Raw genomic sequence first — 26,871 nt, 5'->3', positions numbered from 1 at the left:
CATTTAAAAAGGTTTTTAAACAAATAAGCAAAACAAAACAAGAAAACACGGAAGAAGTATGTTTGTCGATGTTTTTTCCAGGACTGTGATGGGGAGATGGTTGAGGGTGGGTGGGGGAGACTCCAAATGAAGCCATAGGCTCACAGTCCCGGGCAGACAGAGGACACACAGTAGGACTGGGATTTGTCTGCAAGTGCAGCTCACTGGCAACCACCAAGTACACAGAGGCAACAAGCGATTTTCTCCTGAGACCCAGATGGGGCCCAGCATCACCTCCACCTGGAGCCCAGCCCAGGAGGCCGATTTGAGAGCCTGGCCTCTGAGCTATGCTTTAATAGTTTCAAGGCTACCCCCCAGCTGGTGGTGCTTTCTTGGCACAGGCCACAAGAGGCAACTACAGAAACTCACGGAGTCACTTTAATATTCAAGCCTGCTTGGATCTGACACTTGCTACTTGGAGGGGAAAGTAGCAGGTTGGGGCAGCCCCTCTGCCCTTGGGACGAGTGACAGCAGGAACAACCAGTGCCCTCCTGATGGGGCAGCCCATGAGAAGGCCCGCCCCGCTCAGACTGAGCAGAGGCAGCCAGAGTGTATTTACAGAACCGTTGCCACCCTGCGGCCCTCAGACACACAGAAGCCCACCAGCACCAGAGTGGCCCCAGCGGAGCATCAGGCGGGCGGGTCCCCCAGCTTGCTGCTGACGTTGGAGACCCTCTTGTACTCCCGGAGGTTACGCAGTCGAGCGCTGAGGCTGCTGATCTCCTCCACGTGGGCCTGAGGCACCCACCCCTTCTCACCATCGGCCAGTCGCACACCCTCCAGCCAGCCTAGGAACACACACACACAGCAATGAAGGGCTGCTGGGCAGGCCCTGGATGGAACATGCGGCCAGGTGACATTACCATAATGTCAGCTCCGGGGAAGGGCCACACCTCTATGAGGATATTTCCCACTCTTCCCCATCACTCTTTCTTCTCAAGCAGGAAGTCCCTCCCCTGGTCTAATCAGATTCCCGAATGCTGCGGTTGATCTCCACTTGCATAACCTTCCCCTGTGACAGGTTGGTCATCTACATCCTGTCCCTCAAAAGGGCTCTCGGGAAGACCTGGTTCTCACCATCGCTGGTCCTAGTCTTCACTGCTAGGATGTCTGTTTTCTCCAAGGTCAGTTCATCGGGCTGCAGGGCCTTGTAAGTCCTCACACACTGGACCTGGGGGCGGTCTGCAAGCCGAGAGAGGGTTCAGGAGTCCCCAGATCAGAGGTGGGAGGCAGTGGGGAAGAGACGATCGGGGAGGGGGCTGCAGTTGCTCCTCTGTCCATCCCAGGCAATGACTTTTCCTAACTTGAGGCTCTGACCAAAAGTGCTGACCACCCCAGCTCACTGCAACACCTTATATTGACCTCTAGACTCCCCCACAAACCCCAAATGCCCACCACATGCCCCAACAGTTCTCTGGGTGTCTAAAGTTCCCAAGACCCCTCAAGATCCACACTGCCTCACGTGACACCACTTCACCCCCAGCCCGCTTTGTTCCAGCCACATAGGGCCGCTGTGGTTCCCCAAGCAACTGATGCCTTCTGCCAGGAGGGCTTCTCTACACCCTCAGGGGCATTTCCCAGTGGCTTCTGCTGACTGCCTGTCTGGAGTAGGAGGCTGGTCCTCAGCCTCGGTGGTACTCAGCGCCAAAATCAGAGAATCTGTCCTATTCCAGCCCTCAGATCTTTGTGACAGAGTAGATGGATGGGTAGGAACATTGCAAACAAGTTTGAGCTGGGTGTGGTGGCTCAGACTTGTAATCCCAGTACATAGGGAAACTGAGGTAGGAGGTTTGCTATTTAAGGCCATCCTGGGCTACACAGCAAGACTCTGTTTGAAAAAGGGAAGAAGAGGGGTTGGGGATTTAGCTCAGTGGTAGAGCGCTTGCCTAGCAAGCACAAGGCCCTGGGTTCGGTCCTCAGCCGGGGGGCGGGGGGGAGAAAAGAAAAAGGGAAGAAGAAAGGAAGGGAGAGAGAGGGGACCAGACTTGGCCTGACTCCCAGCCCTGGCAGGAACTGGCTGTGTGACCTTGGGCAAGTTACCTAACTTTTCTCAGCCTTAGTTTCCGGAGATGGGGAAAAACAAAGTCAATGAACCTAGCTAACTGGATCTCCATGAGGAGTTAAAAAAATGAGCAAAACTTCAGTCTGCTCCCCCGGCCTGAGCCACGGCATGTGCTTGCTAGGAATGTGTCTGCCTCCCCCCTCTCAGACCTGTGTCTCTGCTCAAACACCTTCCAGGGCTACCTACTGCCCCTTGCCTGCCAAGATCCTTTTCACTGAGGTGAGGCCTGCTTGACAGCCTCGTATCACACCCAAGGCCTCCATCCCAGCTGAGCCCCCACCCTGTTACTACCATCATGCTGCACCCCATCCCCCAATACACCAGGCCTATTTGCTTCACAGCCAACACAGACAGCTTTGGGCTCCAGACCCAGCCCTATCTAGTCGGGAGGCACTTGGCCTCTCCGAATCTCTCAAAGTCTGCAAGATGGGGTGCCTGTGCCCATGCCTGTGCCTGTGCACCCCTGCCCAGCCTTCAGTAGTCTTCAGAGCCACCCCGGAGAGTTCTGGGTCCTACCTTCCCCATCACAAGTGATCTCCTTGTCTTCCTGGGGGCTGGATGGACGCAAGGCCGAAATCCACCGTTGCTTCTCGCTTCTAGGGAGGGGGAGGTGTGACTATAAAGGGCAAGTTACGGTAGCCCAGAGCAGGGTAGGGAACCAGAGCTGGGAGTGCTAGGGTTAGAGCCAGACAGCCTTGGCTACAAGCAAGGCACCAGGTCTTTGCCCCAACCCCACTGCTTCTTCTGCATGCAACTTTAGCCACTCCCACCTCAAGCCCCCTCCCATCCAGCCTCGCTCCGCCTCTGTGGGTACAGCAAGGCCTTTCTCAGGGTTCACTTACTCTGTCCGTGCCCTCAGCAGCAGCTGGTGCCTGGCGCGCTGCCCATGCAGCAGCCTGAGCAGGAATACATGGCCGGGGATGCCCTGGAGCTTCAGGCTGAGGTCTCGAACCTGTAGCTCAGCCATGTTGGCATGAACAAATACGGCAAACTTCCCGAGCCTGGAGAACAGACGACAGGGCAGGAAGGGTCAACAGAGCCCGGGTGCTACCCTCTGAGCCACCCCCAGAACCCTGTGAACGGATGGAGGGAGAAGGAAGGCTTGTTTGCTCATCCAGGCCTGGATTCACCCGGCACCATTTCCCCAATTGGCAGTAAGGGTCCCATCAGGGCATCCAGGAGGCTAAGGCAGGAGGATTGCTATGAGTTCAATGGCCTGGGTTTCTGCTAGCAGGAGAGAATGGAAACCACACCCCCACGCCTAGGACACTCTCGATGTCTTCTCACACCCTTTCCTGGCTCCAACTGGACTCCCATGTGGCTTGTATCAAGTTAGAGCCAGGTGCTGCTGGGCCTGCGCAGGGAGGTGGGGCTGGGCCCTGGGTTTGTTAATCTAGCCCAGAAACAGGGCCCACCTCCTCTCCTGTAACACTGCACTGTGCAGGAGGTCCGACGTCATGTCTACCTCCCCCATCCATAACGCTAGAACAGTGGTTCTCAACTTTCCCAATGCTTCGGCCTTTAATACAGTTCCTCGTGTGGCGGTGACCCACAAGCGTAACATCATTTTGATGCTACTTCATAACCTTAATTTGCTACCACTATGAATCATAATGAAAAGATCTGTGTTTTTCCCCCGATGGTCTTAGGTGACCCCTATGAAAGGGCGGTTTGATGCGAAATGGATCGTGACCTCCAAGTTGAGAACCGCTGGACTAAAGGGAGCAGGCCCCTCTTTCCCTTGCCTTCCTGTTCTGCCAACTGTCTGTCCTGAAGCGCCTGCCGCCTCTGGGCTAGTTCTGCTCACCTGGACAAGAGTTTCTGCTCTCTCCCACCACTCTACCCTGCAAACTGGCCAGGAGCAGAATGTTCCTCTGCACATCCCACCCCTACCCTCAGAATAAGCTCAGCCTCTCTTGTCTGTCTGTCTGTCTGCAACCAACAGGATCTCACTATGTAGCCCCTCCTTGCCTGGACCTTGCTATGTAGACCAGGCTGGCCTCTGTCTATCTCTGCCTCCAGAGTGCCTCGACTAATGGCATGTGCCCCACCCTGACACGAGGTCTTTTCTCCTACAGCTTCACCAGCCCCAGGCACACCTTGTTCTGCCATAACTCTTCTGTCTTTCCCGAATCACTTCTCTATACAAAACTCCTTACTCACTCTTCAAAACCCAGCTCAAGGCCTGGGGAGGTGGCTCAGTGGTTAAGAGCACTTGTCGCTATTCCAGAGGACCTGGGTTCGGAACCCAACACCCATGTGGCAACTCACAGTGGTCTGTAACTCTCGATCTAGGGGATTTGGTGCCCTCTTTTGGACTCTTTGGGCATTGCACCCACATGGGAGTGTGCAGACGTACATTTAGGCAAAACAGCTATACACATAAAATAAATCTTAACCAAAGAAAAACAAAAGCCAGGCAGTGGTGGCGCATGCCTTTGATCCCAGCACTCAGGAGGCAAAGGTAGGTGGATATCTGGGTTCAAGGTCAACCTGGTCTAAAGAGCAAGTTTTAGTACAGCCAGAACAGAACAGAGAAACAATGCCTCAAAAACAAAACAAACCGGCTGGAGAGATGGCTCAGCGGTTAAGAGCACCCGACTGCTCTTCCAGAGGTCCTGAGTTCAATTCCCAGCAACCACATGGTGGCTCACAACCATCTGTAAGGAGACCCGATGCCCTCTTCTGGTGTGTCTGAAGACAGCTACAGTGTACTTATATATAATAAATGAATAAATAAATCTTTAAAAAAAAAACAAAACAAACAAAACAAAACTCCAGCTCCTGTCTTTTCCTCTGGCGACTTTGCTCATTTTCAGGCCGTGCTATGAGTTACCTCAGCATATCTTCCCATTAAAACAACCGCCTATAATTTCAGCTCCAGGGCAGCCGTGTACCTCTAGCCCCTGAGAGCACCTGCACGTATCCACCCACAGACGTGTAATTAAAACAACCCAAACCAACCAAATGGTAGCTCACGCTTGTAATCCAGACACCCACGAGGCAGAGTGGTTAAGTGGGAGACAAACCCAGACTACGCAGGGAGTTTCAGGTCAGCGTGGACTCCAGAACGAGACCCTGACTTATAAACAGCAAAGGAACAAAACTAACAACGCAGGCGGAGCTTGGCAATGGGCACCTTTGATCTTAGTGCATGGGAGGCAGAGACAGGCAGATCTCTGTGAGTCTTAGGTTAGCCTGTTCTACATAGTGAGTTCCAGGCTAGCCAAGACCCTGTCTCAAAACGAAACTGTTCAACAACAAACAAGAACAAAAAGCCAGTGACCAGTGACATGGTTATCAAGATGTATGCCCACAGGTCTAGGGTCCCACAGGTCTAGAGTCCCACAGGTCTAGGGTCCCACAGGTCTAGAGTCCCACAGGTCTAGGTTCCCACAGGTCTACGGTTCCACTGGTCTAGGGTTCCACAGGTCTGGGGTTCCAAAGGTCTAGGGTCCCACAGGTCTAGGGTTCCATAGATCTAGGGTCCCACAGGTCTAGGGTCCCACAGGTCTAGGGTTCCATAGATCTAGGGTCCCATAGGTCTAGGGTTCCCACGGACATAGAAAAATCTCATACAGCTTTACATCCTGAGCACCCAGCACAGCCTGCTGCAGCCCAGCAGTGTAAGGGCACTTCACTGACTGAACCTTCAGGAATGAACTTCTCTTTTAGCTCAAGATTCCCTGGCTGGCAGGGAAACTCAGTGGGTAAAGGCACTTCCTACCAACCTTGGTGACCTGAGTTCGATCCCACATGGTAGAAGAAGAGAAATGGCTCATACTGTTTGCCCTTCAACCTCTACATGTGCATCGTGACATCACACACACAAAATAAAACACCAGAGGGGCTGGAGAGGTGGCTCAGTGGTTAAGAACACTGACTGCTCTTGCAGAGGTCCTGAGTTCAAGTCCCAGCAACCACATGGTGGCTCACAACCATCTGTAATGGGGTCCGATGCCCTCTTCTGGTGAGTCTTAAGAGAGCTACATATAAATAAATCTTTGAGGGAAAAAAACCAATGAATGAAACAGAAAATCAAGCAAACAAACAAACCACCAGAACTGGGCAGTGATGGTGCATGTCTTTAATCCTGGCACGCCAGAGGCAGAGGCAAGCAGATCTCTGAGTCTGAAGCCAGTCCAGAGTGAGTTTCAGGACAGTCAGAGCTATATAGAAAAACCCTGTTTCAAAATATCTGCCCCACAGAACCAAAACCGACAAAAAGAAAACCCTAAATTTAAAAACAGTTTCCAAAAGATATCCTCCCCTCTTGCCCCTTCTCCAGTCTTATGGTCTCCTTAACTTTTTTTTTTTTTTTTTAGATTTAATTATTTATATACATGAATACACTGTCGATGTCTTCAGACACACCAGAAGAGGGCATCAGATTCCATTACAGATGGTTGTGAGCCGCCATCTGGTTGCTGAGAATTGAACTCAGGACCTCTGGAAGAGCAGTCAGTGCTCTAACCACTGAGCCATCTCTCCAGCCCGGTCTCCCTAACTCTTGCTCTGCACCCAGCTTACTAGTAAAATCACAGCTGTGGGGAGCTCTCCATACTGAGGAGGCCAGGGTGTGCAGGACAGTGGGTATGAGTCTGGGGTCTGTCCATCTCCTGACTTAGAGACTGACAAGGGAACCTACCTGCCCGGGGGGCATCTTCTGAACAGAAAGGAACAGATCACGCAGTGCGTCTGCACAGGGGTGCTGTTCACTTTCACGGAACTAGCAGCAGAGCTCGGCCCGGCCGTGTGTCTCCTCAGTGCCCCAGACTCAGGCAGTGTGGAGACTCCGGCATACAGTGCACCCTTCACCTCTGCCTGACAGATCGGCCCCTCTCAATGCTTTTGTTGCAGAGTCTCCAAGGCCCAGGCTACCCTGCAGCTCAGCCTCAGAACAGCCGAGGCTCTGAGGAACGTGGAGTCCACCCCAGGAGACAAAAGTTGGACTCTCCCATCTCCCTGTCCTCTCCTCCAGCCCCCACTCACTCCTTCCTCCGGGACAGCAGCAGGCAGTCATTGAAGAGGTGAAGGTACACAGCCTTGCTGGACAGCTTCAGCTTGGCTGGTGGTGCGGCGGGCAGCGGGGCCAGCTCCACCAGCTCCCCGTGCCGTACCAGCCAGCGGGCCTGTGAGATCAGCGGGAAGATCTGGAGAGAGGGGTGGACAATGGGGAGGGCAGATGAAGCAGGGGATGCTGGGGGAGTCCAGAGCAGAGAGAGGAGGCCAGGGGCAGTCACTAACTACCCCCTACCCCAGAGGCAGGAGGATTGCCTTCTCTTACCTTGCCCTCGAAGTGGATCTTCTTACTCAGGTGAATGAGCTCCTCGGTCCTCTTCATGGACTGCACGCTTGCGTTGCATTCCTGCACCAGCTGCGAGAGAGGTGGGGCCTTATTTGAGTCCCCGCTAAGGGAAGAGGAGACCCTCAGAAACCCACAGCGCTAGCCCCTGGGCTCACCTCCTTTAGTGCACTGAAGGCCTTGGTAGCCATGTCCTCATCTTGGGAGCCCGGTGTCGTGCGCTTCAAGATGTTCTGGTGGGAGAGGAAAGAGACATTTTCTTGAATGCTGGAGTCACTTGCAGGGTGTCCACGAGTAAATGACCCCTCCCTCGAGTCCCCGTAAGCCGTCGTATTGAAACTCATTGGATCACACACAGAAAAGACAAGAGAGGAGGAGAGTCGCCCGGGAAGAGGAAGGGCGCCAGTGGGAGGGGGACAAGAGGAAGGTTTGAGTATGACCTGGATATGTATGAAATATTACAATGAGACCTATTATGCGCAATTAATATATGCTAATAAAGGAAGAAAAACGAGGTAGCAACAAAAGCACACGCTGGAAACGTGACGGACCAAAGATTCCAGACCAACCCCTACCTCCACCAGCATCTTGAGGCGGGTGACCCTCTGGAACGGTAGGATGAGGAATGAGGTGAGAGGCAGCCGCTGGCACACAGGAGACTCCTCTAAGCGAGCCAGGATGCCGGGGAACTTGGGGTTCTCTAGGCTGGACAGTGGGCAGGGTGCGCTGTCACTGGTGGGTCTCCCTTATCCCAGACGTAGAACTTCTTCCCAGAAGCCCTAGTCTGGCAGACTGATCCTGCCTCACCCAGTCCTCCGCTCCTACACCTGCCCAAGCCCCCCCCACCGCAGAGCCCCTCCTACAGCAGGCGCTGGTAGGTGCGCTCCTGATAGGCCTGGTTGGTGACGTAGGGCAGGTAGACCCGGCGGAAGGCGGGGCAGTGGTGCAGAACCACATCACAGACGCTGAAGCGCAGCACGTCGGCCTCCAGACGCTGTTCCAGGTCGTGAAGAAATCTGCCCGAAGAGTCGAGGTCAAGGACAGGACCACCACAGACCTCTGTCCCCGCTCAGACAGCCCAGGTCACTCCCCTCACCTCTCACTGGTGCTCTTGACCTCGGGGAGTTTGGAAAATAGCCACTGTTTGTCCTGAGTCCCCAGACACTCGCTCAGCTCCACGGAACCTAAGAAGTGACCCACGGCCACCGACAGGCTATGGATGTAGGAGGCCTCCGAGGTAATCAGCTCAAATTTGGCCTGAGGGAGGGTGGAGGCCAGGTGATCAGAACAGAGTCAGGCCACCCAGGACCAGGATTTCAAGTCGCCTTCGGATAATCTGGCGCCAGGTGGGGCTCGGGCACACCCTAAACTGCCTGCTGACAACTCCGTTACGGTAGGTCTTTCCCTAAGGGCCTGCTCCGATCCAGGCACTCCGCTACGCCCCGCCTCTGTCTTTAGCCCCACCACCAACCAGCGAGGGTGTGGTCTATAGCCCCGCCCCTGTGTTGCTGGCCCTGTCCTGGATCCCGCCCTCTCCCTTGGCTTCCCCCTAAGGCTTACAGGACCCTTACTTTCCCAGGTCCTCCCCCCACCCCCCACCCCCGTTCTCCACTTTGATAGCCTCACTCCTACTAATCTCCCCTAATCATCTGCGCTTGGCCCTGCTCCTTTGATCCCCACCTGACATCACAACTAGCTTGGGGGAGTCTTATTTTCCCAACACATCTTACCCACCCTTTGGGCTTTGACCGTCCCTGAGTCCGTCTGAGCCACTGGATCAAGTACGTCTGGCTAGGCCCCTGTCATAGGCTCCTCCCTCCGATTTAGACCCTCCCGTCTAGTTCTCCGGGCTTTGTGGCTTGCCTTTCCTTCCCAAGTCTGTCCCCCACCACTGACCCACCCTGCAAGTTGATAGCCCCTCACCTCCCCGCGGGTCCCATCACCTGCTTCAGGCCTCGCCCTATTCTAGGCTCCGCCCGTCCGCCCTGTCTACTGGCTTCCCCTCCAGGCTCCTGAGTCTTTTTCTTCTCCAACCCCTTCTCCGCCTTGACAGCCCCCTTATTCCTCTTGAATTCCCCCATCTACTTCCTCTAGCCCCGCCCCTCACCTCCTGCAGTTTGCAGTCGCGCAGGCTCAGCGTGGCCAGGACGCCGCTGCCGCGCACGTCGGGGATGTCCTGCCACAGCGAGAAGGTGGAGCCTCGCGTCGAGCGCTGCGCGCGGAAAGAGCTGCTCGGGGAGAGGTTGGCGCGCGGTGGCCCGGGCCCCTCCTCCGCGCCCTCCGCCCCGTCCCCGGGGCCCTCCTCCTCGCGCTGCTGCCGCCGCAATTCGCGCGCGCTGGCCACGTCGCTGTACTCCTGGTAGAGGACAGCTGGGCGGGGCGGGGAGCGGGAGCTCATTTACCCTTGCCAGGAACACTAATTGGGCACCAACTGCACGCCATCCCACCTGCTGGTCCCTAGAAGTGCAATTCTCTCCCTCGCACACTGTTCTTCCCTCCAATACTCCCAGTTTACAACCTCGCCAGCCCTGTCTCCCCAGATCCCCTCTTAGCATCTCCGTACGTACAGTTAAGGAGGAAACGGGACTGGCGTCGCTCAGTGGCACTGTTGGTATCTTGAGTCGGCTTGTCGTTCGTGTCCAACCTAGGAAAGGGCGTCAGGATCTCCCTGCATCCCTTCCCAACCCGAGCCCCAGGAGAGAGGTAGGTACCTGGGCTCCACCAGACCACCCTGGACCTCATTTAGATCGACGGGTGCTGGCAGGGACACACTGTCCATCCTCGTCTCGGCTCTTCGGGGTTCCCTCCCGGGCAGTTTCCCTACAGAAAGCAAGAGCTGGGGTTGGGCGATCCAGAGAACAACACGGAGCACCTCGCTGCTCACCTGAAGATGTTAACATGGGTTGGTAGACTGTGCCCTGCCCACCCTCAGAGCCCGGAGGATAGCTGGTACCTTCCCGGATGACTCCAGCACCTGAGCCCGAGGTCAGAGCTCTAGGGGCCGTGCTGCGCCCCAAACGGAGAGAAGAATGCAGCCTAGTCATCAGCTCTGAGGCCGAGAAACGTCTTCTCTCCTGTGCCTCAAGGCCCCCTCTGGTGTTCCCAGAAAGTTCCTGTGGCCGGGGCTCTTGCGCACACAGAGCCTGCCCTTGAACAGCCTGGCCAGTCTCCAGAAGGCCCATGGGGGGCTCTGTGCCGCCTGTGGCCTCTTCGTTATGATACACCTGCATCTTGCGCCCTAGGGGTGGGGATAAAATAACACCTGTCACCCACTGCAGTCTGTCCCATCCTCGTTGTGGCGGCATGACCCTGGGCATCAAAATAAGGTCCCCAGAGCAATGAGACCACAAGAGCTTCACATAGAGAGGGCCTGATTGCAGAGGGCAAGGGTTGAGGGAAATCGGGGCTGCCAGACTAGTTATGTAATATTGGCAAGTCACTTGGGCCCATGAGCCATCTTGCCCTTGTCCCCTGCCTTTTGGGACATTCTGGAGTTTAAAGGGTTCAAAAAGAGCCACCCAGTTCCTCCCCTAGCTGCCCTAAAGGGCCCACCCCCCCCCCACCAGGGTGACTCACAGGCTGACTTCTCTGAGCCACCGTGGCTGGCCCTTCGTTGGGGCTGCATATGCTGAGAACTCCAGGGTCCCACCAGAGTTGGGGGCTGGGCACCAGGACAGTGAGGCCAGCTGCCAGCCCTGCTGGGCCTCATTCCTCCAGTGGTGGAGATATGGGTATCTGGGCCTCCTGAGGATGTCGGCCATAACAGTCCTTGGAGAGGGGCAGGGGTCGCCAGGGACCAGCGGCTACCAGGGGCTTGTAGCTCCTCTGGAGTAATGGGAAAGAGGTCCACACACACTGGGCTTGGAGGGTGCAGGGTGGGCAGCTCCACAAAGGACAGGCTCTCTTGCTGGCACACGGCTACTGGGCGACGGGCAGTGCCAGGTGGTCCAGCCAGGTGAGGCTGGAGGGTTGCAGGTGGTCCACAGTCCATTCCTCCTTTCCTCTGCCACCCTCCCGGGCCTGCAGGGGAGAAGGTGTCAGACCCAAATGCAGTACAACAGGGAGGGCCAGTGAGCCACCATGTCCTGGAGGCCTGCGCAGACCCACTTGTACATGCACAATACGCAGATACACTCGAGTGCCTACTTAGTACATGCCAATATTAATCAGCACTGATTACATGAGGAAGCCACCACATAGCATCTCATTTAATCTACATCGACCGACCTAAGGAACTAATGCTGTAGGTGAGGAGAGCGCTGAATGACAGAGCCAGGAGTCTCCCATAGGTATCACATCTCCCAAATCTGTGTTTTTAGCTGCCTTGTATATTCTCTAACGCATTGACATGTGACCAGACATACAGATAACATACATTGTCACACAAATTTATGTTCCAGCACACAGACACACATTTTCTTCTGACATACGGAGTTGCATAGATAACTTGAAACATGTCAAACTCGGATACACAGTCACATACTTTTTGTTTTGTTTTGTTACACAGGCTTGGATGTTTTCTCTCAGTCACACACACACACACACACACACACACACACACACACACACACACACACACATACACAGGTTCCAGGCATGTAGGCACATACCAGGATGTAGATACACACGGCCCCCAGTGTCTTGTTCTGAGGTTAGTTATCCACCCCCTTCCATACCCAGACTTGAGGCCTTCATGCTGAGTGATGCCTACAGCCTTGCCAAGCTGGCTGGGAGGGTCACAGACTGGCAGGCAGGCCACCACCCAGATTAGTCCCTCCCAGGAAAGAGCAGAGAGATGCCCAATCCCCAGTTTGGGATGACTGAGGGGCTTCTCCCCATTCCAGCTCCCAGACACTAGCTCAAGCCAGGCGGAATGGGCCGTTTCCGGGCAGGACGCCACCCCCAGGCAGTGTGCCAGCACCCCAGGGCAGGATGATGAGCCCAGAGGTCCAAGACCCTTAAGCTTCTGCCCCAGGCCCTCTGTGGTCTCTCTCTTGCCCCTCACCTCTTCAGTTGAAGCTGCTGCTGCTGCAGCCTGCCTGCTCCGGCAGGGGAAGCCCTGTCTCTGCCCAGCTGGCTGGGGGAGATCCCACTCAGACAAAGAGTTTGATTCATCAAACCCTGTGGTGAGGCAAGAGGGAGGGAGCAGGCAGCGGGCTGGGGCTGGGCGGGGGCCCACACTTGCCTGGCTGTGCTGTGGACAGCCTGGGCAGCGAGGACCCCTGCAGAGGCCCCTGGGGCCAAAGGGGCAGTGCCCAGTCTGGCAGAAATAAGAGGGAGACCCAAAGAAATGGCGGCCTTAGAGACAACAGCTTAGGAACCGACTCTGAAGAAGAGAAACCACAGAGGGTGAGACACTTGAGACCTGGGGACAGGCTGAGGCTGAGACACCTCGAATCTTAGACTGGTCCAGATACTCAGGCAGATGGGAAGTCCAGAAAACAAACAAAACAGGGAGACTGATGCGGAGGGGCAGAGAGGGGTGAAATAGCTCAGTGGGGTTGCCAGTCTGGTGGGAGAGCCGAAAAACAAAAGCTGTTAGAATCTAAGTTGGCATGAAGCAAACCACAGGCGCTAACACAGAAAGGGGCTGGGCCCAGCCCAGTCTCACTATGCCAGGAAGGCTTCCTGGAGGAGGTCTCAGCTCACTGTTACAAGTCTCAAGCCCTCAAGGACCTGAACCAGAACCAGAACCAGAGACAGCATCAGGGCGGATCCGGTAGAGGACAGTTGCACCTCAGCTTTTTCTCCCAGCTTGAGGTGGAGAGGTAGGGAAAGGCTGGCTCTTCCTCAGGAGATCTCCCCAAAACAACAACTGTACCTCACTCCTTTCCTTGCTGTTGTCCCTGAAGTCTATAAATGCTCATCTGGGTAAGTCACCCAGTATAAAGTAGGAGAGCTCGCACCACTTCCTAACGCTAATACAGGCATTAACAGCAATGCACAGGAGATGCCCCTGGTGCAGGGCATGGTGAGCCTTGGCATTGCTAGGTAGTCCCCTGAGTGTTATCTCCTCAGTCTTTGGTGGAGGATGGCTTGGGGCAGCAGCCATTAGTAGGAGCAGGTAGAAGAGGGCACAGTTATCTTCAGTCCAGCACACAGGTCTCCTTTAGGTCTAAGTACATACTCTGACCTAGAAGCCCCCCCCCCCATGATTTATAAGGCTAAATAAGCAAAACACCAGCACTTAGGGCAGAAGCATCTCAATTAAGACCTCAGAGGAGAAGGCTGAAGGAGCTAGGGGCTTTCTGGAATACGGAATACAGGATAAAGAAATTTGGCAGGGGATGGGTAGCGGGTATCAGGGGGTTCTGTCTCCACTGTGCTCAGGCGGGGGTAAGGTCATGGCGGGAAGTGGATTCCAAGCCAAGCAGAGCCCTAGGAAGGGGACATGGGAGTGACCGGTCAAGCTGGGATGCAGTAGCTTTTCGGGATGCAGACCACCCAGCACTGGTATTGGTGTTTCGGGTTCCGAGCTGGGTTTAATACTGTTAGCACGTCTCTGATAATAGAAAAACGAAAAGCCTCAGGGACTACTGACTTCAGGTGGCTGGGTACCCTAGATGTGATCCCAGGACAGACTAGTGCTCTTGAGGCAAGGGTCCCTCTGGAAACCAGGTTTGAGGTCCTGTGTTGACACTGACCAGCCATGTGGCTTTCAGCGAATTATAAACCCATCCAGGGGCTTCGGTGTCCTCATGTGTCAGGTGACCCTAAGCCCCCCCCCCCCAGAAGCCTCCTCTAAGAAACCCATGTCATAGGTGTCTCTGCAGGGTGAGAAGGATTGGCAGAGGCCAAGGAATGGTCTCTCCTAGTTGGGGAGGGCAATTGGCCTGCCTAGCAAGCTGGGTAGAGCATCCCCTTGGCACTGCTGTTGTCTGGGACAGCACCTTCCGCCCTGGTACCCAGCTCTCCCTCCCTGCTCAGTGCCCTTTGGCTGCCTGCTCAGAGTAACAGACGCCCTGCCAGAATCCCTTGCTTCTTAAGGGACAAAACCTAGTTGGAGGTCACGGCCAGAAAGGGGGTTCCAAGCCAAGCAAACTCCAGGAAGGCAAGAATGGATCGGAGCCAGAAGCAGCAGGCAGGCAGCACAAAGGACTCCCTCGGGACACAGGAAAGGGAGGACGGTTGCTGACCCAGGGCCCTACCTCAGCCGGGGAGCTCCTCCGTCAAGATGCTGGTACAGTCCAGGGCTCCAGGCCACCCTGGGGGCAATGGGGTTGTGGCCAAGTCCTCAGAGGGCTATGTCAGCATGGCTCCAATGCTGGGCAATGCAAGCTCTTGGGTATTGTGTGGGGCAGGGAGGGGGGAGGCGAGGGTGCGGGAGCCTTGCAGAGGCAGGCGGCTGTCTCAACGTGCCTGCTCCCCGCCCCCCTTCCCCAGAACCGGTTTGGCCAGTCAGGTACAAGAGGGGGCTGGAACAATGGGAGTCCTATGCCTTGCAGAGGCTCAGAGGGACCCCAGACAGCTGCCTAAAGATGGGGTTAGCTGGGTTCTGCTCCTGGAAGGTGGGCCACCTCTCTCTGGAGCTTCCCAAAGCCTAGGTAGGGGCGGGGACTTTGTGGGAGTGGAGGACATCCTGGAAGCTTTGCAGAGGAATTTCCAAATCTAGAACCCCTTCTCAGGGCTCTTGAGACCTCCCCTCCCCCACCCCACCACCCCGTGAACCACATCCGTAAAGTAGGAGCACTCAGCTGCATGGCTCTGGGGGGGACAGAGGTCAGTCTTGAAAGTTATCGATCTGTCTCGGCGACAGCGTGGCCACTCCCCACCAATGTCCCTTTCCTGCTGGAATGACCAGCGCTTAGGTCTCCAGCAGCTGGGTCCCCGGGGAAACCTTCACGTAGAGAGCAGCCCACAGGGAGTTTTAGCAAGGTCAACAGCACAGCTGAGGTCAAGGAAGCCTCTGTAGGGGCATCAGGGTAGCAGACGACTTTGCAGAGCCCGTCGGGAAAAGCTGCTTCCTCCCAGTGCCACCTGCCATGCGCGGGAGCACCTCGCAATTGGCAAGCAGATGCAGCTCCCAGGAATATGGAGGGTGGGTGCAAGGATGAAGCTCACAGTGTTAAAAGCCCGTACATTTCCTATGTGCAAAGCACTTCGAGTGCATGTGTCCACCTACTGTGCATCACCACCCTCTGAAGCTCACACTGTGCGGTCTACCATTTAGCAGATGAGTACATGAGGCTTGTGCCCCTAGACACGAGCGCTCTCCCATCTGCGAGGTCCCCTCACCTCCTCCAGATGGTGAAGCCAAGGTTCTAGGGGCATTTTTACATTAACAAGAACGATGACCAGGGGGCTGGAGAGATGGCTCAGTGGTTAGGAAACACTTGCTGCTTTTGCAGAAGAGCCAGACTCGGTCCCCCGGTACCCAAACGGCAGCTCACAACCATGTGTAAATCCAGTGTCAGGGGGATCTGACACCTTCTCCTGGTATGTGGTACATATGCTTATAGATGTGCAGGCAAAATACACATACACAAAAAATAAATAAAAGTGAATAAGTCGGGGCTGGAGAGATGGCTCAGTGGTTAAGAGCACTGACTGCTCTTCCAGAGGTCCTGAGTTCAAATCCCGGCAACCACATGGTGGCTCACAACCATCTGTAATGAGATCTGATGCCCTCTTCTGGTGTGTCTGAAGACAGCTACAGTGTACTCATATATAATAAATAAATAAATCTTTAAAAATAAATAAATAAAAGTGAATAAGTCAGCAAAAAAGAGAGAAAAAAATAAAAAAAGAAACGTATTGAAACCCAGGCTTGTCTTGCTGGGAGATGCTCAGCTGACCTAAGTACCGTCAACATCCTTTGCCCCCAGCACACCCCCAAATTTGATCTGTGGGCGAGGACAATCATTGGAGAGCGGATTCTCTGTCTCTGCCTTTTGAATGCTGGGATTACAGTGAGCACCGCCACACCCAGTTTACAGTGTTGGGGCTTGAACTCAGAACCTCTTGTTTGGTGGGTGAGCACTCTACCATCCCAGTGTCAATCTCCAGGCCCCTAGCTAAACCCCTCCCCTACTTTTCCTATATCATAGGCCCTGCTAAGCTTCATACCCAGACCCCAGTGAACCCTCCCTCAGAGCGGGTTCTTTAGCTTCTCACTGATGACTTTAGTTCAAAGCGGTGTCCTCTACTCCGCCTAAGGACCATTACGCTGTGAGAAGACACACTGCTCAGAGTGAGTGGAGGAGACAGAGTTGTGTCAACATGACACAGAGAGCAGGAAGAAGAAGATGATGTGGAGGAAAACACACCAACCGTTTTATTCCTCCCAAGAGCCACTGCCCTGACCCCTCGCTGGAAACCAGAGGAGTCGGGAGCAAGGTGGGAGCCCTAGAAAAAAGCTCAGGAGATTTTGCCTCTGTCGCACCGAGTCAGGTGGAGCAGGCTCTCCTGAGCAGAGATGCTTCCCTGGCCCCCTGAGAGTTAGAGGTAAAATGGAGAATGCCGAGGGCTGGACTATTGTAGGGAACCTGACCAATCCCCGCTCCACCCCAGTGGACAAGGCTTGAAAGGGAGGAGTAAGGGCGTGGGGACAGGTTAGGAGGCGTGGTCATCCAGATGTGGGTGGGGCCAGAGTCCGAAGTCTTACTGACCTAAAGCAGCGCGTCTTGGTGGACCGCCAGGACCTCTCCTTGAACTTGGTAGGTACCACAGCGGGCACATTCCACTGGAGCCAGGCTGCCAAAGGCAGGGAGATCAGAAGGAACTGGGGAAAGGGGACCAGAGAACGATTAATCTTTTTGTTTGGTTTTGTCCAGACAGAGTCTCATATGTAGCTTAGGCTGGCTTCAAACTTACTGTGCAGTCCAGGCTGACCTTGAGCTCGTTTTATAGCCAAGGATGACTTTGAACCCGTGACTGCTTTGTTTCTACCTTCTGAGGGCTTGCTAACAAGCTCGCAGCTTGGCAATAAATTTTTTGAAAAATATTTATTTGGCTTTGGAGAGATGGTTCGGTGGTTAAGAGAACTCGTGCAGCGGACCCGGGTTATGTTCCTAGCACCCAGATGGTGCCTTACAACTGTCTATAACTCCAGTTCTAGGGAATCTGACGCCCCTTTTTTGGTCCCTGTGGGTACTAGGCACACATGTGGTGAACATGCAGCAAAACACTCATGCACATAAAAATTAATAAAATAAAAACTTAAATACGATTTCTTTTACATCGTACGAATGTTTGCTTGTATGCATTACTGTCACCACGTGCATGCTTGGTACCTACAAAAGTCAGAGAAGGGCTTCGGGTCCCGTGGAAAACTGGAGACAGAGAGAGTCGTGAATCACCATGTGGGTGTTGGGAACCTAACCCAGATCCTCACAAGAGCAGCCAGCTCTCTCAACTGCTGAGCCGCCTCTCTGGATCCTTGACAATGAACATTCACATTGACCTTCTAAATCTCCTTCTACCGCAGGCTGGCCCGGGTCGGAGTCTGAACTCAACGACGTTTGCAAATCCCACACAGACGCTCAGCCTACCTCCAAGGGGATGACGAAGCCAGATGCGTGGCCAGCATTTTTCCAGTAGTTGAGGGTGAGTTGAGGGTAGTTGAAATGTCTTTGACTTAGGGGTCTCGGATGTGGACTCCGGGCTCTGCACTCCTGCCCTTCCCTCCCTTAGAAGTTGGTCCTGCGGCTTCAACCCAGCCGACTCTGATCAGCTGTGTACTAAACAGACTCAGCTTCCTGCGGTTCCAGCTAGGTTCTTCCACTGTAGACAGAGCCTCACCCCATCCAGGCTCACGCTCCTCCTCTTCCACGCTCAGCACCTCCTCCCCTCTCAGGCTCATCACCCAGCCCCTACCCCCTATTCCAGACTCAGCATCCCCGCCCCCTTCAGACCCCGCCTTCTAGGCTCAGCACCCTTCCAAGGCAGGCCCCGCCCTACCTAGGCTTTAGCACTTGGCCCTCCCAGGCACGCTCTGCACCCCGGGGCATGCTTCACCCCTCCCGGACTTAGCACACTGCCCTCTCCCAGGCAGGTCTGGTCTCACCCAGGTTTAGCACAGTGTCCCTACAGTCGCTCCCCACCCTCCTCCGTGCCTAGTGGGTCTTCCACCTGCAGGGTGTGTGTGTGTGTAGTTGCTCTGGATCAGAGCCAGGTGAAGGGCACAGGCACCAGCGGGAGGCTGGCAAATCCACTCAGCTGGCTGTGTGAGTTCTTACTGGTACCGGGGGCGTGGCCAGCAGCTGGAGGGACGGCCTTCAGGGACCAATCCTACACATCTCATTCCCTATCCCGGTGTAAATATATGCTCCTCGTAGCAATACATCGACTCCTAACGACATACTGCTGTCCCCATAGATCAGCGCATCGTTCAACCCTCATCAGAGAAGCTTCTAGAAGTAGACGGGGGAGGGGGGGAATTAACGGAGCCCCACAGCTCTCTGAGAGACTTAGGGGCACTCAGCCCTAAATGGGAGATGTTTCTCATACCCTCCAGGAGAGTGGGGTAGAGAGGCTGTAAGAGCCAGAGACGGTAGAGGAATCCGAAGGAAACTGAAGTTTCCAGACTCGACAAGGAGACGCACCTATGACTGTGACAACACGCATAACACCTGCACAAGCTCAAGCCAGATCAAAACCCCATCGTGCAGAGGGTAAAGTGGGCACACATCCCCACTCCTCACCAAGAGGTGACTGGCAACTGGTACTGGAGGGAGAGGGGAAATCGGTTTTCATCATTGGAGTGACATCGGGTGGGTCAACCACACTCAAGAGCTCAGAAAGAGTTGGCCAACACAAATCTAACTCCAAGGTCTTGTTCGTTTTGAAACAGGATGACTCTGTGTAGCTGTAGCGCTGGCTTGCCTGGAACTCTGTAGACCAGGCTGGCCTGGAACTCACAGAGCCGCTGCCTGCCTCCTGAGTGCTGGGATTAAAAGCGTGCACCGCCACCTCCGCTTCCACCACTACCTCAGCTTGCTCTGTTGTGTGTGTCTATGTGTGTGTGTGTGTGTGTGTGTGTGTGTGTGTGTGTGAGAGAGAGAGAGAGAGAGAGAGAGAGAGAGAGAGAGAGAGAGAACACTGTAGCTGTCTTCAGACACACCAGAAGAGGGGGCATCAGATCCCATTAACGACGGTTGTGAGCCACCATGTGGTTACTGGGAATTGAACTCAGGACCTCTGGAAGAGCAGTCAGTGCTCTTAACTGCTGAGCCATCGCTCCAGCCCTCAAAATCTCAGGCTTTGGACCGTATGGGGATAGAACCCACGACCTTGGAGTTATTAACACCACGCTCTAACCAGCTGAGCTAACTGGCCAACTGCTTGTTCTATTTTCATTTTTGTTCTTAAATTTTTATATTATTTTATTTATTATATATAAATATACTGTAGCTGTCTTCAGACACACCAGAAGAGGGCATCAGAGCCCATTGCAGATGGTTGTGAGCCACCATGTGGTTGCCAGGATTTGAACTCAGGACTTCTAGGTAGAACAGTCAGTGTTCTTTACCACTGAGCCATCTCTCCAGCCTGCTAGTTCTGTTTTTTGTTTGTTTGTTTGTTTGTTTGTTTCTTTTTTTTGGAGCTGGGGACCAAACCCAGGGCCTTGCGGTTGCTAGGCAAGAGCTCTACCACTGAGCTTAATCCCCAACCCACTAGTTCTGGTTTTTTTTTTTTTTTTTTTTTGGTTCTTTTTTTTCCGGAGCTGGGAACCGAACCCAGGGCCTTGCGCTTCTTAGGTAAGCGCTCTACCACTGAGCTAAATCCCCAGCCCACTAGTTCTGTTTTTTAAGAGAGAGAAAGAATGTGAATTTTGGTGGGTAGGGAGGAAGAGAGGAAAGGTTCTGGGAGGAATGAGGGAGGGGAAAGAATATAATCAAAATATATTGTGTAAAATTCTCAAAGAATACATTTAAAAAAATAGCCGGGGTTGTGGTATAAATGCTTACCCATCATGTGGGATGCCTTAATTACTAAGAAGCACACAAGCAAAATTGAAAATATTGAATAAATGAACCATATTTTAAAGGAAAAACAGAAAAGCTGTGCTTGTTTGCGGTGGGTTACTGACAGCCATGTGGATGTTGGGAATCCAACCTGAGTCCTCTGGAAGAGCAGCCAGTGCTCTTAACCTCAGAGCCTTCTCTTCAGCCCCCAATTTTCCATTCCTGTCTTTCCTTTCCTTTTCTTTTCTTTCTTTCTTTTCTTTTTTTCTTTTCTTTCTTTTTTTTTTTTTAAGAGGATCTCACTATGTGACCCTGGCTGACCTGGAATGCCCAGGTTGGCCTCCAACTCATAAATCCACCTGCCTCTGCCACCCGAGTGCTGGGATTAAAATTGTATGTGACCGGGGTTGGGGATTTAGCTCAGTGGTAGAGCGCTTGCCTAGCAAGCGCGAGGCCCTGGGTTCGGTCCCCAGCTCCGAAAAAAAAGAACCAAGAAAAAAAAAATTGTATGTGACCACACCCCACTACCAGTTCCCTAGTCTATAGCCCCTCCCCCAATCTCAGCCTCCGCCTCCTCCACTGTCTATTTCCCTTCCTCCATCAGTTCACCAAGACCAAAGGGTAGGTAGGTCAAGGTCTCCATCTGGATCGGCCTAATCTGGATGCCCTGTGCCCTCTAGGCTGTTGGCCTCCAGTTAGATTTCCACCCAGCTGCTGCATGGGCAGAGTCAGGACGGCTGCCCTAGAATAGGTGTGAGAGGAGGAAAGTGTCTGGCTTGCACACATGTGCACTTGACACACACACACATAGAGGCACGTGTGCATACACATTACATACATACATACATACATACATACATATATACATACATACAGGCAGACATGCACACACAGAGGCACACAAACACATACATACACACATGAACACACACAGAGAGGCACACACATATGTCACATGACCAGCATATGTCACATGACCAGGCCACTGCTCAGCCATCTCTAGGCTTCCATCAAAAAGCCCTCATACTCAGTGACGTCATAGTTGTCCCACAGTCGCTGCTTGTGAGCCACCTGAGAGACCCAAAGCTGTGACAGCTCCCAGCGTAGAGAAGCCAGATAATGGTGTCACAGTAGCCTGTGCCAGGAATTGCCACTGTGATTCCCCTAAGTCCCTTCAAAGTAGGCACCACAATTAGTCCCCCATTACAGAGGAGGCACCTGAGGCCTAGCAGTCCTGCCTAAGTCCCCAGAAATTGAGAGTGCTGAAGCCAGGACTCAAATGCAGCCCCTGGGTCTCTGCAGTTGGGCTCTTTGCATAATGCCCCAGGACCCAGTGCATTTTCATCTCTGTAACTCAACCTCTTCCCAAAAGAGTAATAGAAGACTGGAAGCTATCAACTCCTCCCTAGGCTGGAGAGATGGCTCAGCGGTTAGAGCACTGGCTGCTCTTCCTGAGTTCAAATCCCAGCAACCACATGGTGGCTCACAACCATCTGTAATGGAATCTGATGCTCTCTTCTGGTGTGTCTGAGGACAGCGACAGTGTACTTAACACAATAAATAAATAAATAAATAAATAAATAAATAAATAAATAAATAAATAAATCTTTAAAAAAATTCCTCCCTGTTTAGGAGGTACAGAGGTGTTGCTGCTCCTACTCCTCCCACTGTGAGGAAACCGGCTCAAAGAGAGGTAAAGCCACACTGCCTGCCAGTCAGGGCTGAAACTTGTGGCCCTGTCCCTAGGCTTTTAGTCAATACTTCTTTCTCCTGTGATGCTCTCAGGGACACCCTTCCTGGTAGACACATCGGCTTAGGACTGCATAGCTGACTCTCCTTGCTGGCGCTGTCATCTGGCTACTGAGTGAGCCTTGGGGAGGGAGGGGAAGAAAGAGTTAGCCCTGTTGACAGGGCTGAGTGGAGGACTCCCAAGCACTCCAATACCCAGGAGGCCCTTCCCTACACAGATCTGCAGAGAAGGTGGCCTGTATCTACTCCAGCCTGTGACCGAAGGCACATTTGTGGTGCCAGATGATGCAGTCTGGCTCTTTAGGGGACTTTCCTTCCACCCTGCCAATCACAGTGGCAATTGCATTGCAACAGTATCTCCTGGGATTTCCACCAGCTATGGCTCCTGACCAGTCCCCATTAAACACCAGAGGTTCCTGTAAGGAAAGAACCGTTTCTGAGTCACTTCTGGAGGCCCTTTCTGGATAGCTCAGTATGAAAAGTCCAGGATGTACTGCAGGCTGGCTCCCTCAGAAGAGAGTGATGAACTCAAACAGCTCTGAGTGTGTGGTGTGTGTGTGTGTGTGTGTGTGTGTATGTGTGTGGTATGTGTATGTATGTGTGGTGTGTGTGTGTGGTGTATGTATGTATGTGTGGTGTGTGTGTGTATGTGTGTGGTGTGTAATGTGTGTAGTGTGTGTGGTGTGTGTGGTATGTGTGTGTGTGGTGCATGTGTATGTGTGTGTGGTGTGTAGTGTGTGTGGTGTGTGTGTATGTGTGTGGTGTATGTGTATGTGTGGTGTGTATGTGTGTGGTGTGTGTGTATGTGTGTGTGGTGTTTATGTGTGTGTTGTGTGTATATATGTGAAGTGTATGTGTGTGTGGTGTGTATGTATGTGTGTGTGTATGTGTGGTGTGTATTTATATGTGTGTGTATGGTGTGTGTATGGTGTGTATGTGTGTGTATGTGGTGTGTGTGTGTGGGTGTGTGTAGTGTGTGTGTGGTGTGTGTGTGGTGTGTGCGTGTGGTGTGTGTATATGTGTGGTATATGTGTGTGTGTGTGTGGTGTGTGTGTGTGTGGTGTATGTGTGTGTGTGTGGTGTGTGTGTGTGTGTGGTGTATGTGTGTGTGGTGTGTGTGTGGTGTGTGTGTGTGTGTGGTGTGTGTATCTGTGTGTGAGTGTTTCTGTCCCTACCCTCAGGGAAAAAGGAGGAAATGGAGAGGTGGGGACCACAACTTCCTAGCAATGGGCTGCCATGTTACAGTGCAGGAAACTCTCAGACTGCATCTTTGAGGGTAAGGACTATCCTCACCCCAACTTTGAAAAATGCCACAAAATTGGAGCTGGAGAGATGGCTTGGTGATGAAGAGGGCCTGGTTTCAATTCCCAGCACCTGCATGGCCGCTCATAACTGCCTGTAGGTCCCAGGAGCTCCAACACCCTCACACAGACATACGCGCAGGGAGAACACCATCCCCTAAGGCCAGCCAAAGCAGGAGCCGCGGGTTGTCCTGCCCCGGTGCTCCCCGTTCCCATTGGGCAAGAAGACAGCTCTGGCACTCACAGCTTCACAAACTCCTTTTTCTTTTGTTTTGTTTGAAACGGGATTTCTCTGTAACCCCGACTGTCCGACTGTCCGACCGTCTGACTGTCCCGGCACTCACTCTGTAGCCTAAGGGATCCGCCTGTCTCTACCTCCCAAGTGCTGGGATTAAAGGCGTGCTCCACCACACTAGATACTCACACATTCTTATCTGGAGAACTATGCAGTCACGGTGGTGTGGACCTGGCTGGTCCAAGCTTAAGTGTGATGCAGCTGGTGGCAAACTCCCAGCCTATGTGGAGGGCTGGGCTGTTACGTGGACCTATCCACTGGAAGACTGGGAGGAGCTAGAGGATGCCCACCTAGAGCCCAGACGAGTATTCCTGGCCCCATTGCCCCAGGTACATAGAATTTCCAGCACGGGATTCAGTGATGCTGAGAAGACCATAGTAAAATGGTACACACCAGAAAAGTCATCTGTGGGAAGATTTGTAGCATCTGGGAGGGCTTTTGTAGAGGAGGGTGGGATATTAGGGTCCTGACACCAAGAGGAGTGAAGGACCCAAACCTTCAGTCTATGAAGAGTATTGCAGCAAAGCGGGTGTGTATGGGGGCAGGGTGACTGCGTTGTGGGTAATAGGGTTCCTTCAGGCCTGTTCAGAGTCCTAGGCCGTCAGTGTAGTCAGAGCAGTGGGCACTCCTGCAGGAAGAGCAGCAGAAAGCAACACCAAACACCCCCGGTAGAGAGACCAATGCCTCAGTCTTTTTTTTTTTTTTTAAGATTTATTTATTTATTATATATGAGTACACTGTAGCTGTCTTCAGACACACCAGAAGAGGGCATCGGATCCCATTACAGGTGGTTGTGAGCCACCATGTGGTTGCTGGGATTTGAACTCAGGGCCTCTGGAAGCACAGTCAGTGCTCTTAACCATTGAGCCACCTCTCCAGCCTGATCAGAGCCATCTTTGTTTCAGGTTTGGGTGTTGTTTTTAGATGGGTCTCACTATGCAGCCCTGGCTAGCCTGACCCTTGCTATGTAAACCGAGCTGGCTTCAAATTCCTACAGATCTGCCTGTGTCTGCCTCCTTCATGCTAGCACTAATGCCATACACCACTACACCCATACACCACTACACCCATACACCACTACACCCATACGCCGCTACACCGCTACACCCATACACCGCTACACCCATACACCGCTACACCCCTACACCGCTACACCCATACACCGCTACACCCCTACACCGCTACACCTGGCCTCGTCTTTGGTTTTGTACAGCTTGTCTCCTGAGGACTACTTATGAGTCTGTGGATGGATGAATGGGTACATAAATGAAAGGATGGGTGGATGGTGGGCAGTTAGGTAGATCGGTGGAGGAACTGGATGGGTGAATGGATGGTAGGTAGATGGATGGCTACGTGGATGGGTGAGTTGAGAGATAGATGGGTAGATACTGGGATAGATAAGTGGGTGTGGGGGTTAGTGAATGAGTTGACCAAGAGGTGGGTAAACAGAGAAATAGACAATTTGATGGGCATGTGCAAAGGACTCGAGAAATAGTATATGACTGGGCAGGAGGCAGGTAAGTAGGCAGCCGGACAGAGCAGGCAAATAGTAAATCTCTTTAAGGGTGGATAGTGGGTGGGTGGATGAGGGGAATGGGTGAACCACTGAGCAGATAAAAATCTCGTTAGATGGTTGGTGGATATGAGGATGGATGGATGAGCAGAAAGGTTAGTGAGTGTTAGTTGACTTTGCACAAGTCTGCAGCAGACACTGGCTATCCCTCAGTGCACACACCAGATAAGGTCTGTGTACTGATGGAGCCGAGAACCGTAGATGTGAGTAGTTCCTGCCTAGGGAATCCTTTGCAGGGGCAGACACTACAAGGAAGTGGTTGTTACCTGAAGTGGAAACTTGAGGGTTCTTTGGAAAGTCGGTTGGACGGCGTTTTGCTGTGGCAGACACGTGAAGGAATGCTTTGTTAAAGTGGACACAGGTGGGGCTGGGGATTTAGCTCAGTGGTAGAGCGCTTGCCTAGGAAGCACAAGGCCCTGGGTTCGGTCCCCAGCTCTGAAAAAAAGAACCACAAAAAAAAAAAAAAAAAAAAGTGGACACAGGTGAAAGGCTAAGGCAGACTCGTGAAGGAACATTTCGCTGGAACAGATGCAGGAGAGAGGACGAGAGGACGTTCTGCTAAAGCAAGCACGTGAAAGGACACGTGATGAAGGACTCCTTGCTAACAACACTCACGTGTTGGTCCGCCTTACATGGGTTGTTGAGCTCTGTTTGTCAGGTACGTGTGTGTGTGTGTGTGTGTGTGTGTGTGTGTGTGTGTGTGTGTGTGTGTGTGTGTGTGTGTGTGTGTGTGTGTGTGTGATGCCAATCGTGAGAGCAGAGACCGTTTGTTGTTGAGTTCTGTTTCTCTCCACAGAGAGAAATGCCCCCAAAATTCTGGTGGTGTGCTGCAGTTCGTTGCCACTTCCAAGGACGCGAGCTGATTGGATGCACGTGCTGAGGCAAGGCACGTGGAGGACACGTGATGCTTGGAGGGTATAAATAGGACTCCACGGAGTGATGACAGAGACAGAGCTGGGCCTGCTGGTACAAGCTAGCTGTGCAATGCTTGTGGGTCCCAAGTCTTGGCTGATCCTTGCTTCCTGGAGAGAGGCACAGCTGAGAATTTCTCCTGGTGTCCCTCTGGGTCCCTCCTGCTGACTGGAGCTGAGGCTAAAGCCTGGCTGTATCTGCTAGGTAGTGCCACTGCTGCTCATTCCTGTTTGCTAACCCGACTCTACCGAACTGGACTGCTGGTGTATCCATGAAATGTTTGCGAGTGGATCAAGGTGTTGTTGCTGACCTGTGAACTGAACTGCCGATTTCCAGGCAACATGGACAGGAGTTGCTCCAAAGAACCTTTCTAAACAGGTCCACTCTCCACCCGCCATGCCCCACCTCACCCGTATCTTTTCTTTACTGCTACCTCTGGTACGTGGCAAGCTACATGGGACGTTAAAGTGTTTTAGAACCATCATTAAAAATAAGGTTTAAGGGCTGGAGAGATGGCTCAGCGGTTAAGAGCACCCGACTGCTCTTCCAGAGGTCATCAGTTCAATTCCCAGCAACCACATGGTGGCTCACAACCATCTGTAAAGAGATCCGATGCCCTCTGTATCTGAAGACAGCTACAGTGTACTTATATATAATAAATAAAATAAATCTTTAAAAAAATAAAAAAAAATAAGGTTTAAGCGGGGTTGGGGATTTAGCTCAGTGGTAG

At 53.1% G+C, this 26,871-nt stretch overlaps 1 protein-coding gene and 1 long non-coding RNA gene across 10 annotated transcripts; one reads left to right on the top strand and one right to left on the bottom strand.

Moving 5' to 3' along the window:
- On the bottom strand, positions 1-18,357 carry Arhgef19 (Rho guanine nucleotide exchange factor 19). Of its 5 annotated transcripts, NM_001108692.1 has the most exons (18): positions 17,897-18,165; positions 17,015-17,127; positions 12,586-12,732; positions 10,983-11,426; positions 10,360-10,644; positions 10,118-10,226; positions 9,974-10,050; positions 9,514-9,776; positions 8,503-8,663; positions 8,270-8,422; positions 7,982-8,111; positions 7,565-7,639; positions 7,389-7,478; positions 7,094-7,254; positions 2,944-3,102; positions 2,618-2,697; positions 1,117-1,221; positions 1-827 (listed from the first exon to the last, which is right to left on the bottom strand). In NM_001108692.1, the coding sequence occupies exons 2-18, from the start codon at positions 17,082-17,084 to the stop codon at positions 670-672; spliced, it is 2,667 nt and encodes an 888-aa protein (NP_001102162.1). In that variant the 5' UTR covers positions 17,085-17,127; positions 17,897-18,165; the 3' UTR covers positions 1-669. The 5 variants fall into 5 exon arrangements, with proteins under 5 accessions (NP_001102162.1, XP_008762492.1, XP_008762494.1 ...); XM_008764270.4 differs by lacking the exon at positions 12,586-12,732 and having other exon boundaries at positions 58-827; positions 17,897-18,357; XM_008764272.4 differs by lacking the exons at positions 12,586-12,732; positions 17,015-17,127; positions 17,897-18,165 and adding an exon at positions 14,555-15,039 and having other exon boundaries at positions 58-827.
- LOC108351054 (uncharacterized) lies at positions 12,584-26,832 on the top strand. Of its 5 annotated transcripts, XR_010066716.1 has the most exons (4): positions 12,584-12,755; positions 17,833-17,951; positions 18,862-19,054; positions 26,026-26,832. It is a non-coding gene; the product is annotated as an uncharacterized LOC108351054 (long non-coding RNA). The 5 variants fall into 5 exon arrangements; XR_005505077.2 differs by lacking the exon at positions 18,862-19,054 and having other exon boundaries at positions 12,589-12,755; XR_001838103.3 differs by lacking the exon at positions 26,026-26,832 and having other exon boundaries at positions 12,599-12,755; positions 18,862-20,407.
- Positions 26,833-26,871: the final 39 nt, after the last annotated feature.

Source organism: Rattus norvegicus, chromosome 5 (genome assembly GCF_036323735.1).
Source record: "Rattus norvegicus strain BN/NHsdMcwi chromosome 5, GRCr8, whole genome shotgun sequence".
In the NCBI taxonomy this organism is placed as follows: Eukaryota; Metazoa; Chordata; class Mammalia; order Rodentia; family Muridae; genus Rattus; species Rattus norvegicus.
This window is presented reverse-complemented; position numbering and strand designations above follow the sequence as displayed.